This window comes from Apiospora phragmitis (assembly GCF_038363925.1).
Source record: "Apiospora phragmitis strain CBS 135458 chromosome Unknown utg000011l:1.0-3236445.0:1.0-3240683.0, whole genome shotgun sequence".
Lineage (NCBI taxonomy): Eukaryota > Fungi > Ascomycota > Sordariomycetes > Amphisphaeriales > Apiosporaceae > Apiospora > Apiospora phragmitis.
In genome coordinates, this window is record NW_027117411.1 from 2,747,297 (window position 1) to 2,773,682 (window position 26,386).

General features: G+C 35.8%; 4 protein-coding genes across 4 annotated transcripts; 1 reads left to right on the forward strand and 3 right to left on the reverse strand.

Moving 5' to 3' along the window:
• Positions 1-16,699: 16,699 nt before the first annotated feature.
• On the forward strand, positions 16,700-17,263 carry PG994_013599 (uncharacterized protein; the record flags this gene model as incomplete). The annotated part of the gene is made up of 1 exon (XM_066865008.1): positions 16,700-17,263. The coding sequence occupies one exon, from the start codon at positions 16,700-16,702 to the stop codon at positions 17,261-17,263; it is 564 nt and encodes a 187-aa protein (XP_066709969.1).
• Positions 17,264-18,338: 1,075 nt separating this feature from the next.
• On the reverse strand, positions 18,339-18,921 carry PG994_013600 (uncharacterized protein; the record flags this gene model as incomplete). Its single annotated transcript, XM_066865009.1, has 2 exons — positions 18,339-18,779; positions 18,865-18,921. The coding sequence occupies 2 exons, from the start codon at positions 18,919-18,921 to the stop codon at positions 18,339-18,341; spliced, it is 498 nt and encodes a 165-aa protein (XP_066709970.1).
• A 965-nt stretch (positions 18,922-19,886) lies between these two features.
• On the reverse strand, positions 19,887-20,267 carry PG994_013601 (oxidoreductase- short-chain dehydrogenase/reductase family; the record flags this gene model as incomplete). Its single annotated transcript, XM_066865010.1, has 1 exon — positions 19,887-20,267. The coding sequence occupies one exon, from the start codon at positions 20,265-20,267 to the stop codon at positions 19,887-19,889; it is 381 nt and encodes a 126-aa protein (XP_066709971.1).
• A 426-nt stretch (positions 20,268-20,693) lies between these two features.
• On the reverse strand, positions 20,694-23,444 carry PG994_013602 (uncharacterized protein; the record flags this gene model as incomplete). The annotated part of the gene is made up of 6 exons (XM_066865011.1): position 20,694; positions 21,004-21,134; positions 21,194-21,323; positions 21,375-22,108; positions 22,848-23,028; positions 23,089-23,444. Coding segments are annotated over 6 exons (1,533 nt in total).
• Positions 23,445-26,386: the final 2,942 nt, after the last annotated feature.

The window sequence follows — 26,386 nt, forward strand, 5'->3', positions numbered from 1 at the left end:
ATAGCGTCTTCGTAAACAAAAGAAGCTATAGTTTAAGAAGATAATGCGGGCGGTTTAGTATAGTTTCGACTCCGTCGAAGAGCTTAAGCGTGTAGAGCGTGAAGAAGCTGAGGAGGAGGCTCGTTATAGGGTTACGACCGGATCGACCCCTAAAGGGCTCTCGTTACTACTTTTCAACTTCTCTTTTAATTAGAACGGCGTATATCTAGACGTTCCGTTAGATCTTTCTTTATTAGCCGAGTTTAAACTTATTTTTTAAACTATTAAATTTTCTAAACAGTATTCTCTAAATACTTCCTAGGTTTCTAGGTATTATCTTCCTATAAGTATTCTTTTTATCGAATAAAGTATTTTTAGCCTCGTTTAATTCGTTTTTTTTTCGAGGATTTTATTAATTTCGTATTCGTACTAATTTATTTCGACTTTTAGCCGTGTTTTTATCGGGGTGTTTTTAACCGCTAGCTCGAGTAATAAAATATAAAATATAAGGTGTATCTATATTATTTTAAGTAGCGATAATTAGTAATTAATTTTTAAAATAACTTCTACGATTTTAAATAATCCGATCCTTTTATAGTTGTTACGACCTAGCCTAATCACGCGGCCCAGACCCACAAAAACGTCGGCACGGAACTACGATGCCCCGACCAGGCTACGACACCACCAGCATCGACCGAACCGCCAGCTACACCAACGCGAACTCACCCCTACTCCGCGGCCGACGGCCCAGTACGACGCCTCTCCGGCAGACCATGGGACGAACGCATGCCCATGAAGGCCAAGGACGGACGTCACGAGACCACGGCGTCCCGAGTGAGCCCGCTGGAATGGATCACCGTGATCCAAGGAATGGATCACCGTGAGCCAACAACGGGATCACCGTGAGCCAACAACGGATCACCATGAGCCAACAGGTGATCCAGGGAGATCAGTGAAGGAGGGATTGGATATATAACCACGAACGTTTCCCTTTATATTTCATATAGACACTCTCTACTTCAGTGATCAATCTAAGCATCTATCTTAACCCATAGATGAGGCACATGCCTTGACGACCTTTGTGAATACTTCAAATTGCACCTTCAAGTCTACGATTCAAGTTACGGTTATTGTTCATTATATCAATAGGTGTGAAGACCTATTGCACGCCCAGATACTATCTCGTCTAAGCCAACATAAACCCAGTACGTTCTACTTGGTTTCCCTAGAAACTCAGTTCGTTACAATAGTCTAGTTTTTTACTTAGTCGCTTAGTTTTAATATTTCGTTATAAAAAGTAAACTTTTCCTCCTTTTTTAAAGGTTAATCCTTTTATTTTAGTTTAATCGACGTATTTTATTATTCGTTATTAAAAGAAGGTAAGGTTTTATTATAAAGTAGTTTAAGATTCCTTTAGTCTTTTAATTTATATATTCGCGATTAATATTAATTCTTTTTTAAGGGTTTCTTAGTAATCTCTTAGTCGTATTTATAATTTATTCGAAATAGTAATATACGTATAGCTTCGTTATTCGTATTATTATAAGCGAAATAAGCTATAAGTAATAAGTATACCTAGTTATTTTACTTATAATTAACGTAATAACGTAGGTATTATTTTTATGTTTAATTTATTTATTTAGTTTATTTATCCGCTTATAAGTAGTAAGCCGTGCATAGCTTATATTTAACGCCGAGTTACGTTATAAGCGATTTTTAAAACTTAGTAATAAATAACTTATTTCGGTCGGAAATAATCGTTTCGAGTAACTCGTATTAGTTAATTATTATTCGTAAAAATATATAGGCTAGGTTATTAATATTACTAAATTCTTTATAGGATAAAAAGTATATATACTTCGTAAATTTATTCATAATTATTAAGATATTATCGTAACTAATCTTAATTAAAGGTTTTTTTAATAAGGGTAACTTAATTATAAATTTAAGTACGATTATTTTCCACGCTTTATTTAGCGGTAAGATTAGTTATAATTTTTTATACGGTTAATATCTAGAGGCCTTAGCTTTATTATAAAGGTTATATTCGCCGATTACCTTAGTTACGGTTAATTTCAGGTTTTCGTAATTAAATTGCTTAGTAATTCGTTTCTAGGTTTTTAATACTTTTTAGTATTCGTGCGCGGTGTGCTCGTAGAATTCCCTAATGAATTCTTTACGATATAGTTCTAGAATATAAATCTTATCTCGGTAATAAGTAATTCCGTTCTTAGTATTAAAGTAATACTTTATTTAGTCGACAGAGTTTAATATCTTCGGGGTATATTATTTAAATTCTTTAATCTACTTATTATTATATTAAACTTAGTTCGTAACGTTTAACTACTGTGATAGCATAAAGTTACCGTCTTGGTCGTATATTAAGATAGTTTTTATCTCGGGTAGGACTTCTTTTTACTAATTTAGTTATCGATTTAATGCGTCGGCGCAACCGTTCTCGTTACCCTTATAATAAATAATAATAAAGTTAAATCCGGATAAGAATTTAAACTATTATAATTATCGTTTATTTAACTGTTTAATAATAATAAACATCGTAAGGTTTTTATAATCGGTATAAATCTTTATAGGTTTTATTATTCCGTTAAAATAATACCTTTATTTTTCGTAGGTTTTAATAATAGCTATTAATTCTTTATTATATATTTAATAATTAAATTCTAATTTATTTAGTTTTTAAAAAAAGAATGCGATAAGTTGCGACTTTCCGTTATTGTTTCGTTAGCTTAATTATTCTCTAATCGCATAATTCGACGCGTCGGTCTCGACCTCGAAAGGCCTTATAAAGTTTGCTACGCGAAGTACTGGTTCGCTAAGGATACGCTCTTTTAAGGCGCGGAAAGCTTTGTTTTTTTTCTCCGTTTATTAAAATAGTTCGTTTTTTTATTTATTAAGTTTATTAAAAGTGTTACTAATTTATTAAATCCGGGGATATAGATCCGGTAATAATTAGCTAGTTTTAAAAAAGATTTAACCTCTATAGCGCTTATAAGCGTAAGCTACTCTTTACTTATTAAAATTTTTAAAGGTTTTATTTAAATTTTATTAAAGAATATTATATATTTTATAAATATAACGGATCGTTAATAAAATTCGGTTTTCTTTAAGTTAATTAATAGATTAATGTTTTATAGTTTTTCAAGTATTAACTTTACGTGTTTTTAATACTACTTATCGTTTTTAAAATAAATTAAAATATCGTCGAAGTATATTATAACGAACTTATCGAGGTATTCGTATAAGATATAATTAATTATAACTTAAAAACTAGTTAATATATTAATTAAACTAAACGGTATATCTTAGTATTCGAAATATTCGTACTTAGTTCGAAACGCGGTTTTTTATTTTTTTCCTTTTTTAATTTAAATTAAGTTATATACGTTAAGGAGGTTAAGTATTATAAAAATCTTAGCGTATAATAGCTTATTTCGTAGGTCGCTAATTAAGGGTAAAGGGTATCGGTTTTTAACAGTCATTTTGTTAAGCTTTTAATAGTCGCTATATATCCGCTACTTAGGTTTCCCGTCCTTGCTTTTCTTCGAGACGAAGAGAATTAAAAAGCCTGTTAGTAATATAAATAGTTGTATAACTCTTTTTTCGAGGTTTTACGTAATATATTCCTTTAGGGCTTATTTATAATCTTAATTTAATTTATAAATTAATATAAAGGGAGGTTCTTTTCTTTTTTTTAAGGGTATTTCGTGATCTCATTATATATAAGGCGGTAACCCGTCTTTTAGTTCTCCGCTAAAAAGGGCTTCGAATTACCGGTACTCTTTTAATATAATCGTCGTAATTTTCGGCTTAAGCTGCTCGGTAATAATATATATCTTAAGGACTTTAGGTTTATTAGGAGGTCTTTTTTTAAAACGTTACCTATCGATTAAACCTTTTCTTAGTATATTTTATTAAAGTTAGCTTATTTTTTATTTAACTTTAAGATTACTTACTCGTAATTAAAGTATTTTTAAAATTACATCGTATTTTATAACGTCCGTAATATTATACGTAATTCGTTTATAACGTTTTCCGATATTAATTAAAAGGTTCGCGATTTCCCTCCGTATATTTTTACCGTTATACGTTATAAATCTTTTATTAACGGTTTTAAGTCAGTATAAGGCGTCCTTTTCCTATTATTTTAATATTAGGTTATTAACGATTTATAATGAAATATAGTTTCTTTACCTTTCGTTATCGAGTAACGCTTTAATATAAACTCTTTTTACGCTTATTATTAAGATATTATGTTTATAAATAACTTAATTATTTATTATTTAATATAGGGACTTATTTTAATCCGCTTAATATTATCCTTTTATAATCGGCGGCGTCTATTTTTCGTCCGCTATTTTTATAAATAAGTAATAATTTTTTACGATCGATTATTATATCGTTGCTATTATTCTTTTCGTTTTTTATAAAGCGTTTTTTAGTACGCCGGCGGAAGTGTTTTTATACTCTTCCCTATGTGAAATATTATCCTTAGTACTTAAAATTCGAGTTTTTCGAGTAGTTTAAAGGTTTATTAAGTTCGTTAAAGTTTATAAACGTTTTATAAGTTTTCTAATATAATAAGGGGGTTCTTTTATCAAGTATATATTTATACGTCTAAAAAGTATTAAGCGTTCTCTTTTAAACGTTTATAGGCTCGCAATTTTTCCTAGGCGTATTTAAAACATCGGTCCTTAAAATATTTCTTTTAATCTCGTTTTTTTAAATAATACTATTATAGCTACCGTAAGTTTTTTTATATTAATAGGTACGCGCGTTATCCGTCGGGGATTAACGTCTAAACTTTTCTGATTATATAATCGGGGTATAGTTACGTAATAGGTCGCTTGCCGATTTTTCGGGGAAACTATTCGTGCTCGAGTTTCTCCGCGAAGTGTTCGGTATAAGCGTTATATACGTACGAAATTTATAAAAGCGTAAAGTATGCCTCGCTCGTAAAAGAGATACGAAGGTTGTTTCTTATAACGTAATTACCGTAAATCCCTTAATTAAATCTTATTATAATGAGTACTTAGCGTAGGTATTTTAAGTTTAAGTAAGGAACGCCGGGAATGGCTAGCCATCCGCTGCTCCTTAAGTCTCTAAATTTAGCGATCTCGCTTACTAGCTCGTTTATCGGTATGCCGACTAATCGTTCGTAGCTTATCGGCTGCTCTTGCTGGCTCGTTATACCTTTTATAGGGTTACTTTTTTCGTTATATAAGAGGGGTCGTTCCCTTTATATTATCGCGACGCTTCGGCTATGTTTACCCTTGTCCTTAAGGGCCTTAAGAAACTATCCAGTTCTTTCTTTATTTACTAAGTGCGAGGCGTACTTGTTGTCGTAATAGGCTGTTTAAAGTAGGTTGCCATATTTCGTCGTAGCGTTACTACCTTTAATAATTATTATAAGCGCGTCTTTTACTTTAATAGCATTAATATATCGTCCGTCCGAGACTTTTTAAAAATCTTTCTTCGGGGTCCGACATTTTCGGGCGTAATAGCCCTATTTTTAATAATTATAATAAATAAAACGCTACTTTTTATCGTGCTTATTATATTTAGTAACGTCGAGGCTTATAGGCTTATTATAATAGCCGTGCGCCGTAATATTCTTTAGCATTATATTATTATAATAACGTAGTTATCTGGTATTAGCCTAGACTCGATTAGTTTACCGTTATTATCCGCCTTACTTTTCGCGGCGTTATTTATATATACGAGTATCGATCTTAATAATAAGCTCTATATACGAAAAGAAATTATTAAGGGTATTAAGCCGGCTAAATTCGTTCTTAACGTTTTTTTTTAATCCTCGGTAATATATTATAATCTTTATAGTTTTAGTATAGCTTAGTCGAGCTATAATACGTTGAAATTTAGCGTTGTTAAGAGGCGGCTAATCCCTTTTATTTAAGAGTTTCTAGTTCTTGCTCCGCTTATCGCTTCTCGTCGGGGTTTTGAAAAAATGACTTAAAGGCTTATTCGAAATTATCGTAGCTCTCGAAAATTCGCTATACCTCTGTGCGGCATAGCTTAACTTACTAATCGTTTTTTATAAGCTCGTTTAAGTAAGGTTTAAATTAAGCGAGTGCCTTACTTTTAAAAAACGAGGCAGCATAAATAACTCGCTAAGTGGTGTTTTAGAACATTATTTTATAAAATCGCTAATATGTTACAACCCGACCTAACCATGCGGCCAAGACCCACTCACCGGCACGGAACTACGATAACCCGATCCGGCTACGATATAACAGCCAGCGACCGCACCGCCAGCTATATTAACATAAACTCAACCGTATTCTAACAGCGTATAATAACGCGAACGGCACTAGCCCGTACGGCGATAGGACGAATATAAAAGGACGTAAGAACGAGGCACGGCGAGTTACGTAACGAGCTACGGAGTAACAGAGGTACGGCGCCTAGAATAAGCTAACTAAGAACGGATTACCGTAATCCAGGGGATGAATTACCGTGAGCTAATAACGGGATTACCGTAAATTAATAAGTAATTTAAAAAATTAAAAAAAAGAAATTAAATATATAACGAGGAACGTTCTTTATATATTTTATATAAATATTCTTTATTTTAATAAATAATTTAAATATTAATTTAATTTATTAATAAAATAAATAACTTTAATAACTCTATTATAAATACCTTTAAATTTATATACTTTAATTACCTTTATTTTTATAACTATTATATATTATATTAATAAAAGCGGACTTTTATTACACGTTTAAATACTCTCTCGTATTATTAAACATAAACCTTAGTACGTCTTACTAGGTTTTTTTTTAAAACCTAGATAACGTTTATTATATAATAGGCTTTAATTTAAATAAGGAATCTTCGGAAATTTTTACTCGTTTTATCGAAAAGTGTTAGCGTATTAATCTTTATTCCTCCTTTAAGTGTAACAGGGGTCTAAATAATATTAGCGGCGGTATAAAAGAGGCGTACTTTTTTACGTAGCTCGTTTATATCGAGTATTTATTTTAAAGTATCTTTAATTAAGAGCTCGTTACACTTTTTTCGAGCTTAACGTAGTAATATTAATAATTAGTACTCTTTTACTTAAATTCCTTAATTCGTTTAATTAATGTTTACCAGGTAAGGCCGTCGTTATTATTATCGCTATCTACCTTTATAGTAGGGTCTCGTTAAGAGGTACTTACAGTAATAACGGGGGCCTTTTTATAACGAGAGGTGTTATTAAGCCTAGGTATAAATATAATTCTTATAGGGCTATTATTTAAAGGTTTAAGTAATAATTTATAAAAATAAAAGTAATTAAAATATAATAAACGTTATTTAAGTTTTAAAAAAAACCTAATAAAACGTATTAAGGTTTATATTAATAATATAAAAGAGTATTTAAACGTGTAATAAAAGTCTGCTTTTATTAATATAATATATAATAGCCGGGTTATAATATAATAATAAAATATATAAATAAAAGTATTTATATAGTAAATTCGTTAAGGCTGTTTACTTTATTTATAGGTTAAAATTAATATTTAAATTAATTATTAAAATAAAGAATATTTATATAAAATATATAAGAAATCGTCCATCGTTATATATTTAATCCCTCCTTTATTAATATCCTTTAAGTTTCGAGGACCTCGAGGATCTCGCGAAATCCTATTAAGCCGGCTCTTTAAACCTCGTCGAGATCCCGAGAGCTGCTATCCCGTAGTTATTTTATTTTTACGTAACCTATAGGCGTTATCTTATTTTAATTATTTATCTTATATTAGTTATCTTTATTTACTTATTCCTGTTTATTTTTAATTAATTAATTCCAACGTACGGTTATCGCGGTGTTAGTCGTCGTAGTTTCTATGGCGGTGTAGTGGGGCTTGTCATCGTTAGTAGGGCGTAAGCGCTAACTAGATTTTACGGGGTTCCGTAAGCGTCTCGAGTTATCGTTGGTCCGTGTCGAGAGGTATGAGTCCTGGCCGCATAGTCGGGCCAGGTTGTAACACTAGCCTTTAAAAATATAAAAATCGAAATAAATTAATATAAATATAAAATCGAGAACATTATTAATAAAAAGAAAATAAGGTAAAGCTTTTAATACCTCATTTAATAAAAGGATTATTTATTAAGAAATAATATTTAAAAACTTAAAAAACGTCGCTATAAAGCTTTAAGAATTTAAACGAAAACCCTTCGATTAATAAACCGAGGTCCTTAAAATTACTTAACGTACCCTATAAGCGAAATAACTATATAAGCGAATTGACCACTTTCGCTAAATTCTATATAAATAACTTTTATAACTTAATTCTTTTACTACCTATTATGGTTAATATTTAAGAAAAAGGGTAAATAGTTTTATCGTTTTAAGCGCTTAAAAACGACTCGAAACTAAGTCTTCGACGCGTAGCTCGAACGTATAAAGTCCCTTATATAACCCTTCGTAACCGATAGCTTAGTATTTTTGCGAAACGCGAAATACCCGCTAATTCTCGAAAATTAACGAATTCCGAAGAAGATATAATCGTACGATATATAATCGACCTAGATTCGCGGTTATTTCCTCCTTAAATAAGTAGTATTAAAGATATAGCGAATTAACTACTCTGTTAACGCGACGCGGGACACCTCGGCGTTAATTAGGCTTCGAATAAAGATATGGCGAACCAATTACTCTTTTAACGCGACGCGGGACACGTCGGCGTTAACTGGGCCTCTAGCTTCGTATAATAATAACTAGACCTCTAGACGCGTTTTAATCGAAGAATTAATTATTAAAGAGTCTTTTATAAAGATCCCGACGCGTTTTACGCATAATTTACCCTCGTATAAAATATAATTTATAAATATAAGATTTAAAAGGAGGATATTTATAACTTTAACGAGACCGGCTTTTTTATAAGCTAAATCTCGTCCGAAATAATTATTATAACCTCCGATTAATACGAGAGGCCTAGGGTTATTTAATAAAGGAACCGGGAATAGGTTATAATTATCTAGGGCGTTAGATTATACGGTTACGTTATCCCTCTATATATTATATTTACCGGGTAAACGTACCTTTTTTTTAATATAAAAACAGCTTATTGCTAAAGGACTAGGTGATCGTAATTACTAAAAACGGCTGGACTACGAACGAGAAAAGCGAGGGCTAGATTCGATATTTCGATAAGTATACGAGGTCTCGTATAAAAGTATTTATTACTTATTAGTCCTTAACGGCTATAAAAGCTACTATTCGACAGCCTTCGAGCTTTATTATAAAAGAAACTCGATTATTATACTTTATATATTTTCTTATTTATTATATAAGCTTTAACCTCTTAATATTAGCTGTTTTTATACGTTAAAAAAGTCGTACAAGAAAGAAATCAAGGGTCTTATACGGGCGTATATTACTTATATCTTGAAGGAAGACTTCTTACCAGCGTTCTTAGAAGCATTCTAGGCGACTTTTACCGTTTTAAATATTTAAGGAGGTTTCCGAAGTATAGGACTTATACCGTACGATCCGGAATCTATTATTTTATAGTTAAATGTGAAGCTACGTACACCGACGCCTCCGGCGACCTCTTCCGCCCTACTTATACCTTAAGAATTAAAAACCTTAAACAACTTAGTTAAAACCTAATCCTAAACCGAATACGTAAGAAATAGAATCGTACGGTATTAAAATAGCTTTTCGATATTAATTTTAATTAGACTTAACTAGATTACGAAAAGTATAACGGAAGTTATATACCGGCTCGCTCTTTTAAAGGGTAAAGTAAGCGTATTACGAAAGGCGAATAAAATGCTTAGCCGGCGCCGCCGTACGAAAACAAAACGGCTACAGGATGAAGGATTACTTCGTATATAAGCTGGAAAAGATTTACAGTTTTCAAGAAATATTAATAAACAGTTATAAAACGAATCGCGTCGGAGGAGTGAAAGTCTTAGAAAGTAGTTAATTCGTTTATATAGTTATTTCGCTTATAGGGTACATTAAATTAAAAAACGCTTAATTTATATTAGCCGAGACGCTTATATATTAAAGGTTATTTACTAAGCACCCTTTATAATTATTTAAAGTAAAAAGGATTTTATCTTCAACGTCTAGCTTTTATATCCCTCGTTTAAATAAATCGGCACCTCATTCTTTTATTATACGTCGAATTTTTTAAATAGGTGATAAATAGCTAGCCGTTTCGGTGAATTAAGACTATAACTTCGTTAACTTTAAATAAAGCGATAAAAGCTTTTCGCTCGCTTTTTATCTATCCACCTCTAATTTTTATTATTATATTAATATCTTTTTAAAATAAAAAGCTATTAAGAATTTGTTATAAAACCGATTACGATTAATATATTCTTTATATTAAAAAAGCGCTCCGTGATCTTATAACTCTTTTTATTTTTAAAATAATAAGAATACGGTATACCGGTGATATAACTATTAGAAATAATATATATTTAAAAAAAGAACGATTATAAGTCTTTTTAATTTTTAATTTTATAACATAATCTAATATAATAAATATATATTATAATAAAAAAAGGGGTATAATATTATAACTTAACTTAATTATATAAGTTAAACTTATTTTCGAAACGGCTTTATAATACCTTAAAATATATACGAGACTTAATATAAGCTAGCTTTACTTAATTAACGCTTATAATCTATTACTAATAATAAACTTAGTTATTAAAAATTTAATAACGATTATTATAAACGAAATACGAAATAAAATAATAGTATTAGTATTAAGCGACTAGTATAAATTAAATAATTAAGTTTAAATAATTAAAACTATATAATTAATAATAAGTAACTAATTTAAGTTATATAAAAATAAGATAAGAATAATATCTTTAAGAAAGTTAAAAGTTAACGAATCACGGTGATTTAAGTAAACTATTTAAAAGAAATCACTAGTTAACGTTATAATCTTAAAAGAATTAATAAAAGAAAAACGAGATATATAATAATAAACATTCCTTATATATTTTATATAAATATTTTTTATTCTAATAGTTAATTTAATTATTATTTTAATTTATTAATAAAGTAAATAACTTTAATAATTTTATTATATAAATACCGTTATTTACTTAAGTTTTATTATTACTTTATAAACTAAAGTATTATTACTTATTTTTTTAATAAAACGCTTCTTTTATTATATATTTAAATACTTATATTATTAATATAAATTTAAATATATTTTATTAAGTTTCTTTTAAAACTTAAATAACGTTCGTTATAATTTATACTTATTATTAATTAATAATAATAAGTTTATTTATTAAAAATATAATAATAGTTACGAAAGAAATAAATTAAAAATAATAAAATTAAACGATTAGTTTAACGTATTAATAAAATAAATAACTTTAATAATTCTATTATATATATACTTTTATTTAATTACTTTTATTATTACTACTATTTAATATATTAATAGAGCGTTTTTTATTTATTTAAATACTTCTTATATTATTAATATAAACTTAAATAACGTTTATTATTTTTTAATCACTTTTACTCTTATAAGTTATTACTTAAACCTTTAAATAATAATCTTATAAGAATTATATTTATACTTAATAAAAGAAGATATTTATTAATTTTTAATAAAACCTTATTATAAAAATTAATAATAATAATAGCTTTATTTAATAAATATTAATTAAACGTATTAAAAAGTTTAGATAAAAAAATACTAATTATTAATACTATTATATTAAGTTTAAAAGAAGCGTAATAAACTTTTAATTAAAAAAGTATTAAATTAAACACCTTATAATATTAATAAACTATACGAAAAAGTACGCCTCTTTTATATTACTATTAATATTATTTAAACCCTCGTTATATTTAAAAAAAGGATAAAGATTAACACGTTAATACCTTTAATAAAACGAGCGGGAATTTTTAAATTTTTTTTATTTAAATTAAAACTTATTAACGGTTTAATAAAAGAACGTTTTAAAACGTTATTTAAAAAGTTATCTACGCCGCTTTATTTTTTTTTTAAAAAGTCGCTCGCTTAGTTTAAACTTTATTTAAAAAAGCTTATAAAAAATACTTAGTAAATTAAACTATACTAAGTAAAGGTAGAGCGGATTTTTAAAGGTTATAATAATATTAAAGATGCTTTTAGATCACTTTTTTAAAACCTTAACGAAAAATAACAAAGTAAAAAAAACTTAAAACTTTTATATAAAAAAGATTAACCGTTTTTTATCTTATAAAATTTTAACGTATTATAGTTTAATTAAATTATATTAAAGCTACGAAAATTATAATATATTATTAAAAGTTATAAAAAAAAGTTAAGAATAAATTTAACCGGCTTAATACGTTTAATTATTTCTTTTCGTATATAAAACGTATTATTAAATTTAACATGCCCTTATATAAACACCGCGGCGAAAAATAAAGCGGGTAATAATAATAAAAAATTAAGTTTAAATTAATATAAAGCGCTTACGTTAATATATTAATATATAATTAAAGAATGTTATTACGTATAATTATTATAGCGAACTTATAAATAAAGATATTATTTAATATAATAAATATAATAAAAAAAGGATTACTATTTATAATAATTATTAAAAATAAAGGTATTACGCCCAAGAGTATTAATTTTTAAAAAGTCTTTAAAAACGATATATTAATATTGCTTAAAATAAAAATACTTTCATAATAGTTATTATAAGGAATAGTGTTATAATTAATCACGATAATTTATTTTAAATAGCTTCTCATTATGATAAATATACCATGTATTTAATATATAAAGAAGAAATTAAACGGTTTTTAAAGCTTTTAAAATTAAAAGAAATTATTATTAAAATATTATAATAATATATAAAGAATTTACTTTAATATATAGTAATTTTAATAATAATAAAGTAATAAGTATATTAATAAATAAACTTATAAACGAAATCGTTACACTTTAAAACTTTAAGATTAATAATTAATTAATTATTTTAAATACTCTTTATTTAACTTTAAAACACCTACGTTAAATACTTATAAAAATAAATTTTAATTAAAGGGTTAATAAAAATTATACTATAAGTAATAACTTTTATATTTCGCTTATAAATAATATATATTTAATTTTTTAAAAATATTATATATATATAACGCTTATATTAAATACTTTATAATAAAATTTAATAACGAATAGTTTCTTTAACGAATTAATAAATAATTTATTTTATACTTATATTTTAATTATATTATTAAGAATATTTCAACGGTTATATTAAATAAGTAATAAATATATTTATTAATATAAAAAGATTTATAATAATAATAATAATATTACTTAATAAAATAAAATAACAATTTTCTTTTAAAGATTAATACTTTAAATACGCTTAAGAAAAGTTACGAGCTTATAAATATTTAAAACAAAATACTTAATACTTATAAAATATATAAATATATATTTAATAATAAAACCCCTTTATTATAGTTAAAGACTTATAAAGTAGCTTTAAACTTTAATAAACTTAATAAACCTTTAAATTATTTAATAAACTCGAATTTTAAATATCAAGTCTAGTACTTCATATAATAAAAGGTATAAAAACACCTTTTTAAATATATTAAATAGCACCTTATTAAAAAAGAGGTAAAAAATAGCGACGACGCGACGTTTAATCGTAGAAGTTTATTACCTACTTAAAAGGATATTAGTTAAAAAACGAACGCCGCCGAATATAAAGAGATAATATTAAGCGAATTTAAGAAAGTTTTTATATTAAATAATAAATAACCGAGATATTTATAAATATATTATATTAATAATTAATATAATAAAAGTTTATATTAAAGCGTTATTTAATAATAAAGCGTAAATAAATTATGTTTTATTATAAATTATTAATTCTTTTAAATTAAATTAAAAAAAACGCCTTATATTAATTTAAAACTGTTAATAAAAAGTTATAATTTACGAAAATAAAAAAGTATAAAAAGAAACCGTAAACCTTTTATTTAATATTAAAAAATATTATAAACGAATTATATATAATATTATAAAATATAATATAATTTTAAGAATACTTTAATGATAAAATAAAATTTTTAAAATTAATTAAAAAATAAATTAAATTAAATAAAATATATTAAAAAAGTTTAAATTAATAAGTAACGGTTTTAAAAGCGACCTTTTATTAAACTTAAAGTTTTTATAATATTTATTATTATTAAAGAATTTAAGTTAAACGTTATAATAATTATATTAAAATAATATTAATAATTTAAAGCTTTTTTTATAAGAAATTAAAAATAAACCTATTATTTTATATATAATGAGATTATAAGATACTTTAAAAAAAGAAACCTTTTTATATTAATTTATAAACTTAATTAAGAGTATAAATAAGCTTTAATAAAATATATTATAAATAACCTTAAGAAAAGAGTTATATAATTATTTATATTATTAATAATATTTATTACTTTTTTTATTAAAAAAAAAGTAAAAATAAAAAACTAATGTGGCGTATATATATTAATTATTAAAAGTTTAACGAAATTATTATTAAAAACCGGTACTTTTTTTTCTAATTAACGGCTTATAAAATAAGTTATTATATTTTATATAAATACTTTAATAAGATTTTAAATTAGTTTAAAAATAACGAGTAATATAAAAAGTATATAAAATTAATACCTTAAAAATTATAAAATATTAATTTATTAATTAACTTAAGAAAGTGAATTTTTAAAAAAATTAATTATATTTATAAAATATATAATATGTTATAAAAAATTTAAATAAAACCTTTAAAAATATTAAGGAATAAAGAATAGTTTATATTTATAAGCGTTATAAAAGTTAAAAATTTTTTAAAATTAATTAATTATTACCGAATTTTTATCCCCTAGTTTAATAAGTTAGCGACACTTTTATTAAACTTAATAAAAAAAATAAGCTATTTTAAAAAACGAAAAAAAGCCGAAGCTTTTTACGCTATAAAGAAGCGTATTTTTAATAAATTAATGCTTTATATAATAAGCCTTATAAGACTTTTTAAAGTTTAAATTAACTTATTAAATTATATAATCGAAAGGTAGTTAAGTTAATAAGATAATAATAAAAAGTCGCACTTAATTACATTTTTTTAATATAAAATAATTAATTAAATTTATAATAAAGAGTTAATAACTATTATTAAAACTTATAAAAAATAAAAATACTATTTTAATAAAATTAATAAAGGTTTATATTAATTATAAAAACCTTATAATATTTATTATTATTAAAGAGTTAAATAAATAATGAATATAATAGTTTAAATTCTTTTCGAGATTTAACCTTATTATTATTTATTAAAAAAGTAATAAAACCGGTCGCGATAATATATTAAGCTAATCACTTAATAATTAAAAGATAGTTTTACTTAAAATTAAAACTATTTTAATAAAAGATTAATATAAAAACTTAATATTATCGCGATATATTTAAGTAAATAACGGCTTTAATTTTATTAATTAAATATAAAACTACTTATATAAAAAAGACGGCTTTCTTTATTATTAAAATAAAATTTATATCTTTAAATAATATCGAAACGAATTTATTAAAGAATTCTACGAATACCTCGCGTATAAATACTAAATTATATTTAAAAATTAAAAACGAATTACTAAGTAATTTAATTTTAAAAACCTTAAATTAATTATAATTAAAATAATTAACGAATATAACTTTTATAATAAAGTTAAAGTTATTATATAATATTTATATAAAAAATTATAATTAATTTTATTATTAAATAAAGCGAAAGAAATAATCGCATTTAATTTCGTTATTAAACTATTTTTATTATAAGAACTTTTAATTAAAATTAATTTTAATAATGTTTTATTAATTATAAATAAATTTACGAAATATATTTACTTTTTATTATATAAAAAGTTTAATAATATTAATAACTTAATTTATATATTCTTTTATATTATTATTAATTAATATAAGTTATTAAAAACAAACATTTTTACTTAAGATAAATTATTTATTATTAACTTTTAAAAATCGCTTTTAATTTAATTTAATATTAAATATAAACTATTTATACTTTATTACCTTTAAATAAATAATTAAATAATGTTTATACTATTATATTAATTATAAATGAAATAATTAAATTTCTTTATTACTTATAATATAATTCGCTTATACTAGGGTGCTATTTCGAGGTGTCTATGTCGAACGCTAACTATTATCGTGGTATTAGCCCTGGCGGCCACTTAGTAGTGTAGTGGGTTTTGTCATCGTAGGTGGGGCTGTACGTGCTGACCGGCGGGGTCGGGTTGCGCTCCGTACCTCATAGGCGCTTCGAGGCATCGTGATCCCGTTCCGAAGGTGGATACTGGCCGTGTCGTCGGGTTAGGTCGTAATAATATTATAAATTTTTTTTAATACTGTTTTAATATATTTAGGATAATCTTTATATAAGGTCACGTACGAGCCTTAAAGTGTATGTATGCCCTAAAATATATAAAGGAAGCGAGCCTAAGTCGTATGCACTTTCAGGGGTACGTACTGTAGTAGGTTTTAGGGGGTCTATATAGTAGGTATATCACATCTCTAAATTAACGTCAACTGATGCAGCTGCCTGTTCGCGATTACGCAATTGCCCTCCATCTTTCACCCTTGGTTTTGTGGACTTTCAGCACGTCAAATTTGATCAACCATGGACGGCTTTTCCAACATACCCCTCGAGATCGCTCGCCTGATCATGGTCCAGGCAGTCAAGGTTCGTAAAATACGACGCGCTGTACGCTTTAGCTTCGTCCATCGCTCTTGGGACCGCGAGGTCACGGAAGCCATCATTGAATCTGGGATTCTCGATGGCCTCCCGGAACTTGAGGATTCACCCTTCTGGCCCAAATATCTTATGCACAAGATTCTATGCACCCATACGCCCCTCCCGCGGTCGATTCGCATAATTCGGCTGGCTGCAGAGCGCGTCTTGGCTTTCCGCGGCGGGAAGACCAGTTCGGATGACCATGACGCCCTCAGGCAGTACCTGTGGGAGATCTGCCAGCTTTTCCCCAGAAGGCAGCGATATGAATGGTTCACGTTGCCTGAACAGATAGGGCCCATGCAAGATTCCGACGAGGATTTCAAACGAGCTCTGCTTGCTGCAGCGGCTGCTACAAACGACCTGGCTCTTGTCAAACAGCTACCTCCCAACCAGGAGGAATGTACACATTTGATTCGCCCGTACTGGGTCGGCCCACCTGAGCCCAAGTGAGTCCATCTAAACTTTTTTGGGTGCGGAAAGCTGGTCACAGCGCTGACATCGAATAATCCTTTACTAGCCTATCCGCTGGCGGTCGCGGCCTTCCAGGGCCATGTGGAAGTGGTGCGGTTCCTGCTAGACGCGATACAAGACCCAGACATTCTTGAATTTGCACGGGAAGATGTAGTTGAGTTCGCGGCCCAAGGTAATCAGATGAGAACCCTGGAGGTTTGCCTGTTACCTCGATATGTTTGGCATGAGCCCTACCTGGTGAATGCCCTGAGATTGACAACAAGCATTGAAACATTCGACCACGTTTTCCAGCTATGTAAAGACTGTTTTGACAGGGGACAGTTCCATGGCACGGAACCGGAACACACCCCCGACGGAGAAAATAAAGCAAGAGTCCCTCGATGGCTGGCTTGAGTTGGCAGCTGTACGTGGTTACAGCCCGTGGGCATGTTGAAGTCCTTGCGTATTTACTCAGAACGGGGGAACAATTGGTTCCCGGTCACTCCAGGGCGCCATTCAGTACGGAAATCCCGATGGCGTAAGACTTCTCCTCCAACACGGCGCTGCGGATAGCTCCGAACCAGGCAGCGCTTTCCTGGAGGCTGTTAAGAGGGAAAATGAATCAATGTTGCGGCTACTGCTTGAGTTAATCAGTCCACCAGACGAAGTGCTAAAGCAGGAGGCACTTGATGTCGCGGAGAGATGAGGCTTATCTTCGATGGTTAGCTTCCTTAAAGAGTATCCATAAGTGACACTCTAGTCCACGAACTATTCTGTGTCTCAAGTTTCTGCATCTGGCCTTTGTTAAGACAACTGTCCAAGGCCATAAGGCCCACATGTCTCCGGTCTAGGACAGAGTAAAGAGTACAGGGGTTAAGAAGAGAAGAACGCAATAAGCTTACTAGTCTAGATAGTCGCGTTTAGTGAGGTTTCTAGTAATTATATATCGTTTTTCACCACAAGCGGCAACCCGATTCATTAAGCAGAAAGCACAAGCATTGGAATATATGTTTCCTATATGGTTCTATAGTACGGTAATAAGGCGACCCAGTTACATATCGAAACTACTAAATAATTACCTAAGGTAAATCTTGCCATCAACTATCTTCTCGTAGTTGAGCCGACCCACCGAATCCGTGTCCAATACGTCCTCCAGCGTCAGACCCGGCGCCGCGTACCGAGAGCAAACCTCCTCGACATCGACGCGGCCGAGGCCGCTGGGCCCGCCGCCGCCCTGGGCGAGGGCGTACGTCAGCGGGTGGTACAGCATGCCGGCATGGTCGTAGAAGCCCGCGCCCGGCGACCCCGGAGGACACACGACCTGCGCCTCGACGTTGTCGATGCCGACACCCCGCGCGTCCCGGAGGTAGGCCGACGCGTTCGCGTCCGCGCCCGTGCCGTGCTGCTGCGGCTGGACGATCTCGTCGAAGAAGCCCGAGTAGAAGGTCGTCGTGGGCACGTAGGCGCTGTCGCCGCCGGCCGCCCGGAGCGTGGCGATGTAGCGGGACGTGTACTCCTACTGGATCACGGCCGGGTCGCTGTTGTTGGCCGACGACAGGCACAGCGCGTTCGCCAGCACGGTGCCGTGAAAGTCGGGCGACACGGGCAGGAAGCTGGACACGGCCGCCCGCGTCGAGGGCCAGAACGTGAAGGCCCATTGCGTGTCCAAGCCACCCTGCGACCAGCTGATCACGCTGAGGCTGTTGGGGTTGTTCGCCGAGTTCTCGCCATCGGCGTATCCCGTGATGATAGTCTTTAAGTCCTTGCCAACCTCCTGTGGCCCAAGACCCGAAGCTAACTGCAAAGCAACGTTCTTGTAGAGGTTCGTAGGCGTCGCAGACCCATATATGCTCTGCAAAGTCCCCTACACCTCTGGGAGACTCGTCCAGGTTGCCTGCGGCTTCACGCCATTCAGGATGTTGAGGATGGTATTAGGGTCTCTTATCTGGTCGAGTTGCTTGAGCACGTCGCCCAGACCTAGTACCTTGCTGAGAATGCCCCCGACAAGCCCTCTGCTTTCCACCGCCAATTCTTCGTCAGCGGGCGCCACAGCACGCGCAGCACTGCCGTGAACCGCTAGCGAAGCACGGAGTGCGAGGGTAGGAGATGGAGAAACGCATGACGGCCGCAGACAATGAAGAATTGGATGCCGTTATTATAGAGCGCTAACACATATCATGCAGAGTCCGTATACCCAGGAAACTGGTTGAATGGTTGATCTCATGCACCTATTCACTTAGCTAGGAGCATGAGATTCTGCTTGACATTTGGAGCGCGGTTTGAGCCAGTACTTTTCACCCCCTTGTCCTTCATTCTTCACACCGCTGTAAAGGGTAATGGATAAAAGCGGGCTTTTCTTTACGATCAAATCTCCCGACAGTGGCCCACGATCTCCGACCAGTGGTTGACCCCCGGTCCGGTTGTCCCCATTCGGGATTTTTGCCTTGATCGGGCGGAAGCGGTCCCGCTCATTACTAAATTGACAACAAGGGACATGTCCGTATAATGCAGGCCTACTTATCTGGTGGTGCGAATCCTGTACAAGTTGGTTTCAAGCCCTGATGCCGCAGGGTTGCCAGTCATCACCACCTTCTATCTTGCTGTCTCCCAAGAGCGCATGAGGCTACTTTTGTCCCGTCCCGGACAGATGCTGCCCAAGCTCCTTGAAGCCCAGGTTCATACTTCTCAAGATGGCGTCATTGCACCACTGCGGCACCCACTCAGACATGAACTTGATACTGCCGGAGTACGGGCCCCTCCACAATATGCCGCCTTTCCATGGTCCCACGATGTCGCCGACGATGGCCTCGACGAACTGCTCGGCCGAGCACCCCGGCGGCTTCAGCTTGCCTCTAGCCCACCCCGCGATGATGTCCTGGATGGCCGCGTAGCGTGAGCCCTCGGGTAGCAGGAAGCGCGGCTCGTTGTCGTGGAAGTGCGTGTTCACGGTCCCCGCGATGATGGTCACGACGGTGACGTCGAACGGTTCCAGCTCGAGGCGCATAGTCTCCGAATAGGACGTCAGCGCGGTCTTGGAGGCGGTATACGATGCTGTTTTCAGCAACACACGACTCATCAGCTAGCGAACGCGGAACATCATTTAAAGCTGAAAGCGATGGGGTTGATCAACCATACCCATCCACGGCGTGTTGACCACGGTGCCGTTGGTGCTCATGTTAAGGACGCGGCCCCGGCTGCGGATCAGCAGGTCCGCGAACCCTTGCACGGCGCGCACGACGCCGAACACGTTGACGTCGAAGAGGCGCCGCGCCGCGCCGTGTCGACGTCGACGTCGAGCACGGGGATCGTGTACCCGACGCCCGCGTTGTTGACCAGCACGTCGAGCCCCTGGCGGCCCGAGGCCTCGACGGCCGCGGCGGCCTCGGCAAGGTGTTGTGTGTGTTGGATGCTCCGCGGAGCAACCCGGAAACCTGGTAACCAATCAGGAGTACGTCAGCACAGATTTTTTGGCTTGGAAGCAAACAAACCAGTCAACGTTGCATTCTGTTGGCTCGGGCCAGCGGTCACACTACCTCCTGTCATGCATACAGGGGCTGCTGGTCTGCTTGTTGAGTGCTTCCTTCTAGGCCCAGCGCGTTTCACTCATGACCACATCGGAGGATGGAGCTTGCCAACATATCCAGCAAATCTAGCGATCTGCATAATATATCGACGAAGGACGGCGTGGGTAACTGATGATTGAAATGTGTCATAAATCATACAACGTATATAGAAGCTACTACAGAGGACCCAGAAAGTTGCCTTCGTCATCAAACGCCCAATCACCCCAGCTAGACATCGGATCAACCGTGCCCGAGCCGCCAGCCAGCACATCTTCAGTAGACCCCTCGACACCGTCTTGTACCGCCAACTGAATCGGTGAATCTCTGATGTGAAAATGGTCTCCCCCTCTTCCATATCTACATATACATGAGGACTCTCTGGCATACTTTGGTCCTCCTGCGTGGTGTAATCCTCGTCTTGCGAGTCGAGATCTCCATCAGAGCCTGTCGATCCAGTTTCCCAGCACTGAGGCTCATCCAGGTTGTCATCCACACTCCTACAATCACGACAGCACACTCCAAGACACCCCTTATGTGGGTCTTCGTACTCTTCCTCGTCGATCTGGCAGGCGGCAAGATTCTGTTCATCTTTCTCCGTCCATGTTCCTCTACTTTCTAGGAGGGAAGCCAATGCCAGATGGTCGTTTTCCCGTGCGAGCTTCACAGCCCAAATGTACTGATCCCTGCCCTCGCCATGAATATGGCAGCCCACTTCAAGCAATAGAGCTACCGTATCCAGCCGGCCATGTTCCGCAGCACCCTCGAGGGCAGTTCGGCCACGAAACGGTGCGCCGGCACCATCCACGTCAGCACCAAGGTCAATGAGCTTCTTTGTGATGCCAATATAACCTTTGATAGCGGCCAACTGAAGAGCAGTAGCACCAGCGTAGCGTGCTGGGCCTTCGTTGACGTTAGCCTTGTGTCTGAGTAATAAGTCAATCATCTCCAAATTCTCCGCTCTGGACAGCATACTGAAATGCCGTCCTTCGATCTTTATCCCCCGTTCCGCACGAATTGCCTTGGGACATTCAGGATGGGGCGTGGGAGTGAGCTCTTTCCAGGGTGGGCAAGCGCTGACCGAGACACCTAGTGCAAGCAAGAACCTTGCCACATCCTTTTGCCCCTTATGCACAGCACACTGCAGGGCTGTCAAAGACCATGGATATCGCCGGCGAGGATCGAACCCCAGTGATATGAATTGCTCAACCTCAAGGACCGAGCCTGACACAACGACGGCTAAGCCGGCGGCAGTATTCGGCTGGTTTCGACGTTGAAGTAATTCCTGAATACAGTGAGTTCTCCATGATGGGTCTGGACTGTGACTCTCATGGCCTCGACTCAGAGATACTTTGAGTCAAGTCATGGACGGGGGCCAGGTTCCCATGACTGCAGGCGTCTCTCATTAGGGCATGATCCCTGTGCCTTAGAAACATCTCGTCCAAGCTATTGCATGGATGCATTAGTTGCACCGCATAGGCGTCAATCTGCGCGCCCAAATATAGGAGCGACTTGGCCGTGGCTAACGCTCTGCGCCTTATGCAGATATGCAGGGCGGTCTCCCCGTCACTGTTTCTCGATTACAAGTCGATACCGTATTCAACGAGAGTTTGCACCAATGAAACCGGCGGATTCATGTCGTCCATTCCACGTTCTACTGCCTGTAGTCGAAGTGGCGCTCCTTAAGACAGAAGTAGCTCCATAAATTCCCAACTTTGATGATCAATTGCAAATCCTAGAGGTGATAATGGTCCCGATGTACCGGACCCCCTAGAAAGATCCAGTAATACGCTAGACTGTATGGCAGGCTTGTGTATTTTGGCGCCATGTTCTAGAAGCAGACCACACAGTCCAGGTTGTCCCATGGCAACGGCGATATGTAGGGCCGAAGGAAGGTTTCGATTAGACTTGCCAGAAGGATCAAAATTTGGTGAAGCCCCCATCTTCAGGAGAGCTTTACATAAACTCCATGCGTGTCGAAACACTGCTAATCCGAGCGGGAACACCCCCCATCGATTTCGTACGTTGAACTTAAAGCCCTGATGATGTAGCTTAACCAAAAGGTGGTAATCGCCAGTATGGACTGCGTAAAATACCTCAGCTAGCGTGCCTGGTGATGATGTGCCAATCGGATCGCTCAACGCCTGTTGAGCCATGCCAGTCTTCTGATGTATTACGAACATCTCCAAAGCGTCCAAGTCGTGACTGTAAGTTGTGTAATCAATTGGTTAATCAATTGGTGTGCTATGCTTTCGACAGCGATACTCATCCGGCCTCGCCCCAAAGGATAGGATATCCTCCAGTATGCCAGAGTTTTGAGCGAGACGGGATTTGTTTTGATATTCGGAGACAAGTACAAGTATCAAAGGTAGATGTGTGCTAAGTTTGATACCGAGGTGCATAAGCCACCGGAGCGCTTCTCGATGACCCTCGATGATAGCCAACTTGTACATCTTTTCCAAGAAAGCTCTAATGGCCGGCTCCATCCGAAGTGAGTGCTGGGGAAGTATAGTTCGATCCAAGACGCCCGAATGGACGAACTGACGAAATACAGTTTCTTCGGATTGCCATCTAGGATGACTGTTGGAAGCCATATACACAATTAGGCTCAAACAGGCCATCCCTGGGTCAGGACATCGATTCTTGATGGTGCGTTGGGCTTGAAGGACGTGCTCTCCAGGAAACTCTTCTGGGACCCAAGTCTCTAAGCAGGTTGAGAGTTGAGAAGCGCTCAGTGGCTTTTTGTCATCAAGCCACCCGGTGGCATTTAATAGCTGTCAGAAAGACTGCTGAGCCGCGGCTATTGAGAGTTGTTGTTGGGATTGGCTTGTGCTTGATGCGATATGGAGAAGATGCGACAATTGCCCCTTGAAGCGGAACCAAGGTAGTGTCCGAGGCCACTGAAGCTCGAATTGCATGGCAGGTGGCGTACAGACAGTAATCATGGGCTCAGCCGGCATCGAAGGGTTTGCTGGCATTTGTCAGCTACGCTGCAAAGGATTAACAATATAGTGTGTGCACACGTACCATTGGCGGCTTTTTCGAGTTGCGTATAGAAGTGACGACTCATCTCGTGCTTGAGTCTCTTGGGTGGAATGAGCAAGCCATCGACAATGGCAATACTCTCCTTGCCAGCTCGCTTGCGCTTCTCAACTGAAAGCCCGACGTATTTCCAGGTTTCCTTGATATGGTTTTTGGCAAAACGCCATGCTTTGAAATGAGCCTCGTAATCGCTCTGCCTGGCGATAAGGTGATGTCAGGAGGGCTAAGCTCTCCATTCGCTGTGTGAGGTCGGACTTACGGCGGGTCGAAGCCCAAGGCTGCCATCTCCGTCATCAGGTCAGGCATCTTCCGCTTTTCTTTCACCCACAAGCGCCAGAGAAGATCTCTGTGCTTCTCCCATTCTAGTTCCCTATAGGAGGATGGCATCTTGATGTCGAAGGGGAAAGTAAGAGAGAAAGCAGAAGGAGGAGAGTAAGATGGAGGCTATGGACTTGAAAGAGATGGAAAAGATTTGTCCCTCGAAAGCAGCGGATGGGCTTCGAGATTCATGTTGGTGTTGTGTGACGGGCAAAAGTGGGCAATCCACACAGCCATTGGCTGATCCCAAAAAGAAGCAGCCATAGCGGAAGGACCTGAAAGCTTTTGGGAACCGCCAATAGGAGCGAGAAAAACCCAGCCTGCAGGTGAAATAGCATATACGCCCTGCAAAGAGTCGCCAGCCGAAGCAGCCACCGTCATGATTGGTGCTTCCCAAAACTTCTATGGGGCTCTGTGTTACGACCTGACCTAACCATGCGACCAAGACCCACCTACGGCACGGCTCTACGATGACCTGACCCGGGACATGTACGAAACCCAGCATCAGCGCTTACGACCCACCAACGATGACCGACCCACCCATCAGGGGCACGATGACAGTCATCGAAGGAAAAACCCAAGACAAGCAAACAAGGGCAGACAACGGACAGACAGATCTGGACAGACAGACCTGGACAGACAGACCAGACTGGACGGCCAGCCTTGGTCACGTGATGATACGGAGAAGAGACGCAGCTCAGCGGAGCACGACTGAGCAATCACAGAGCACGACTGATCAGGACGGAGCAACAAGAGATCAATGAAGGAGGAGACGGAATATATAAGCGATGGACATTCCCTATGTATTTCATATAGACACTCTCTACTTCAGTGATCAATCTTAAGCATCAATCTAACCCATTGGTGAGGCAAACAGCCTTAACGACTCTATTGTGCGAAGCCCTTCGCTCGACCACCCTTATTATTACCTTGCGAACCAAAGTGCTATTACCCATTGTATCGACAGGGCGTTTCCTCTGTCGCACGTTCAGATACTCTCTCGTATTGCCAACATAAACCCAAGTACGTCTTACTAGGTTTCTTTTGGAACCCGGATAGCGTTCGTTACACTCTGGGCTCTGGGCTCTAGCCTGTTGGCCTGCCATATTCGGAGGTGTAGTTAATTAGGGGGCGAGAGCTGCTTCTCTCATTGGACATTCCCAAAACCTGAGCAGAGACCCGACTGGCGGCTCCCGCATAGTCGTATTGACAGATTTTGGTGGCGTCGAGTCTCGTACCTGGTACCGGCTGGTGGTAATCTCATTGCCCTACCTACCATGTACTCGAGACAGCTGATTTGACCCTGTCCACACCTCCTCACAGCATAGTCTATTGCATCGCCCCGCCTGCCTTGTGGTAGTAGGACCGCCCTCTGCGAGTTACATATAAGTGCGAGAAGGCCCCAATATGGAACATACAGAGCTCAACAACGAATTCTTCCCCTTTTGCGTACTTATAAAGTTCCACAACTATCACCAGTAATAGATGGAACTCTCCACCGAGTCCATAGTCGCCATAATTGGCCTGTTCCTAGCTCTGCCCTCGGCAATCGCTCTTACCTGGACCTGGATCAGATGCCAGCGGCGCATACGCCGTGTTCAGGACCTGTCCGATACGGAATCTACTTTACCCCTGATGCCAGCCACAGATTCGGGCCTGTCCCACAGCCAAACACCTACAACGGCAGATACCGCGTTGCAGATTCAGCTTCTGCCACTCCCGCGCATTGGGCCGCGAAGCTCCACTACCCCGGAGCCGGAGCTGTACGCTACTATTGTTACATTTCCTCGGGCTAGCATTGGTGAGGACGCTATCCAACCCAAGCTATACATCTATCCGTTCCTGACCAGTACATTCCAGTTTCGGCTTGAGCTAGTGGCAATAATGCGAATCGACGGGTGGCACATATGGCCTCGTGCTATCGTTGTGGTCGGCTGAGCCTCATCGCCGTGGGGGGTTCTGTTCGCTGCAGTTGTTTGATCAGGCCTCAAGGCCATAACAGCAGAGTTTGCACATTGAATGCCCCCTTCACTCTTTCTGTGTTGCTTTCCTTGCAAGCATTGTATTAATATTGTTTTAGATGGCACAGCACGTGGCTTGTTGTCAGACATTTATGCCGAAATGCATCTTTATATACACACGACGAAGCCAACCCCTTAGCCGAGTGACATACTAGGACATGATCGTCGTATATGATTCCCCA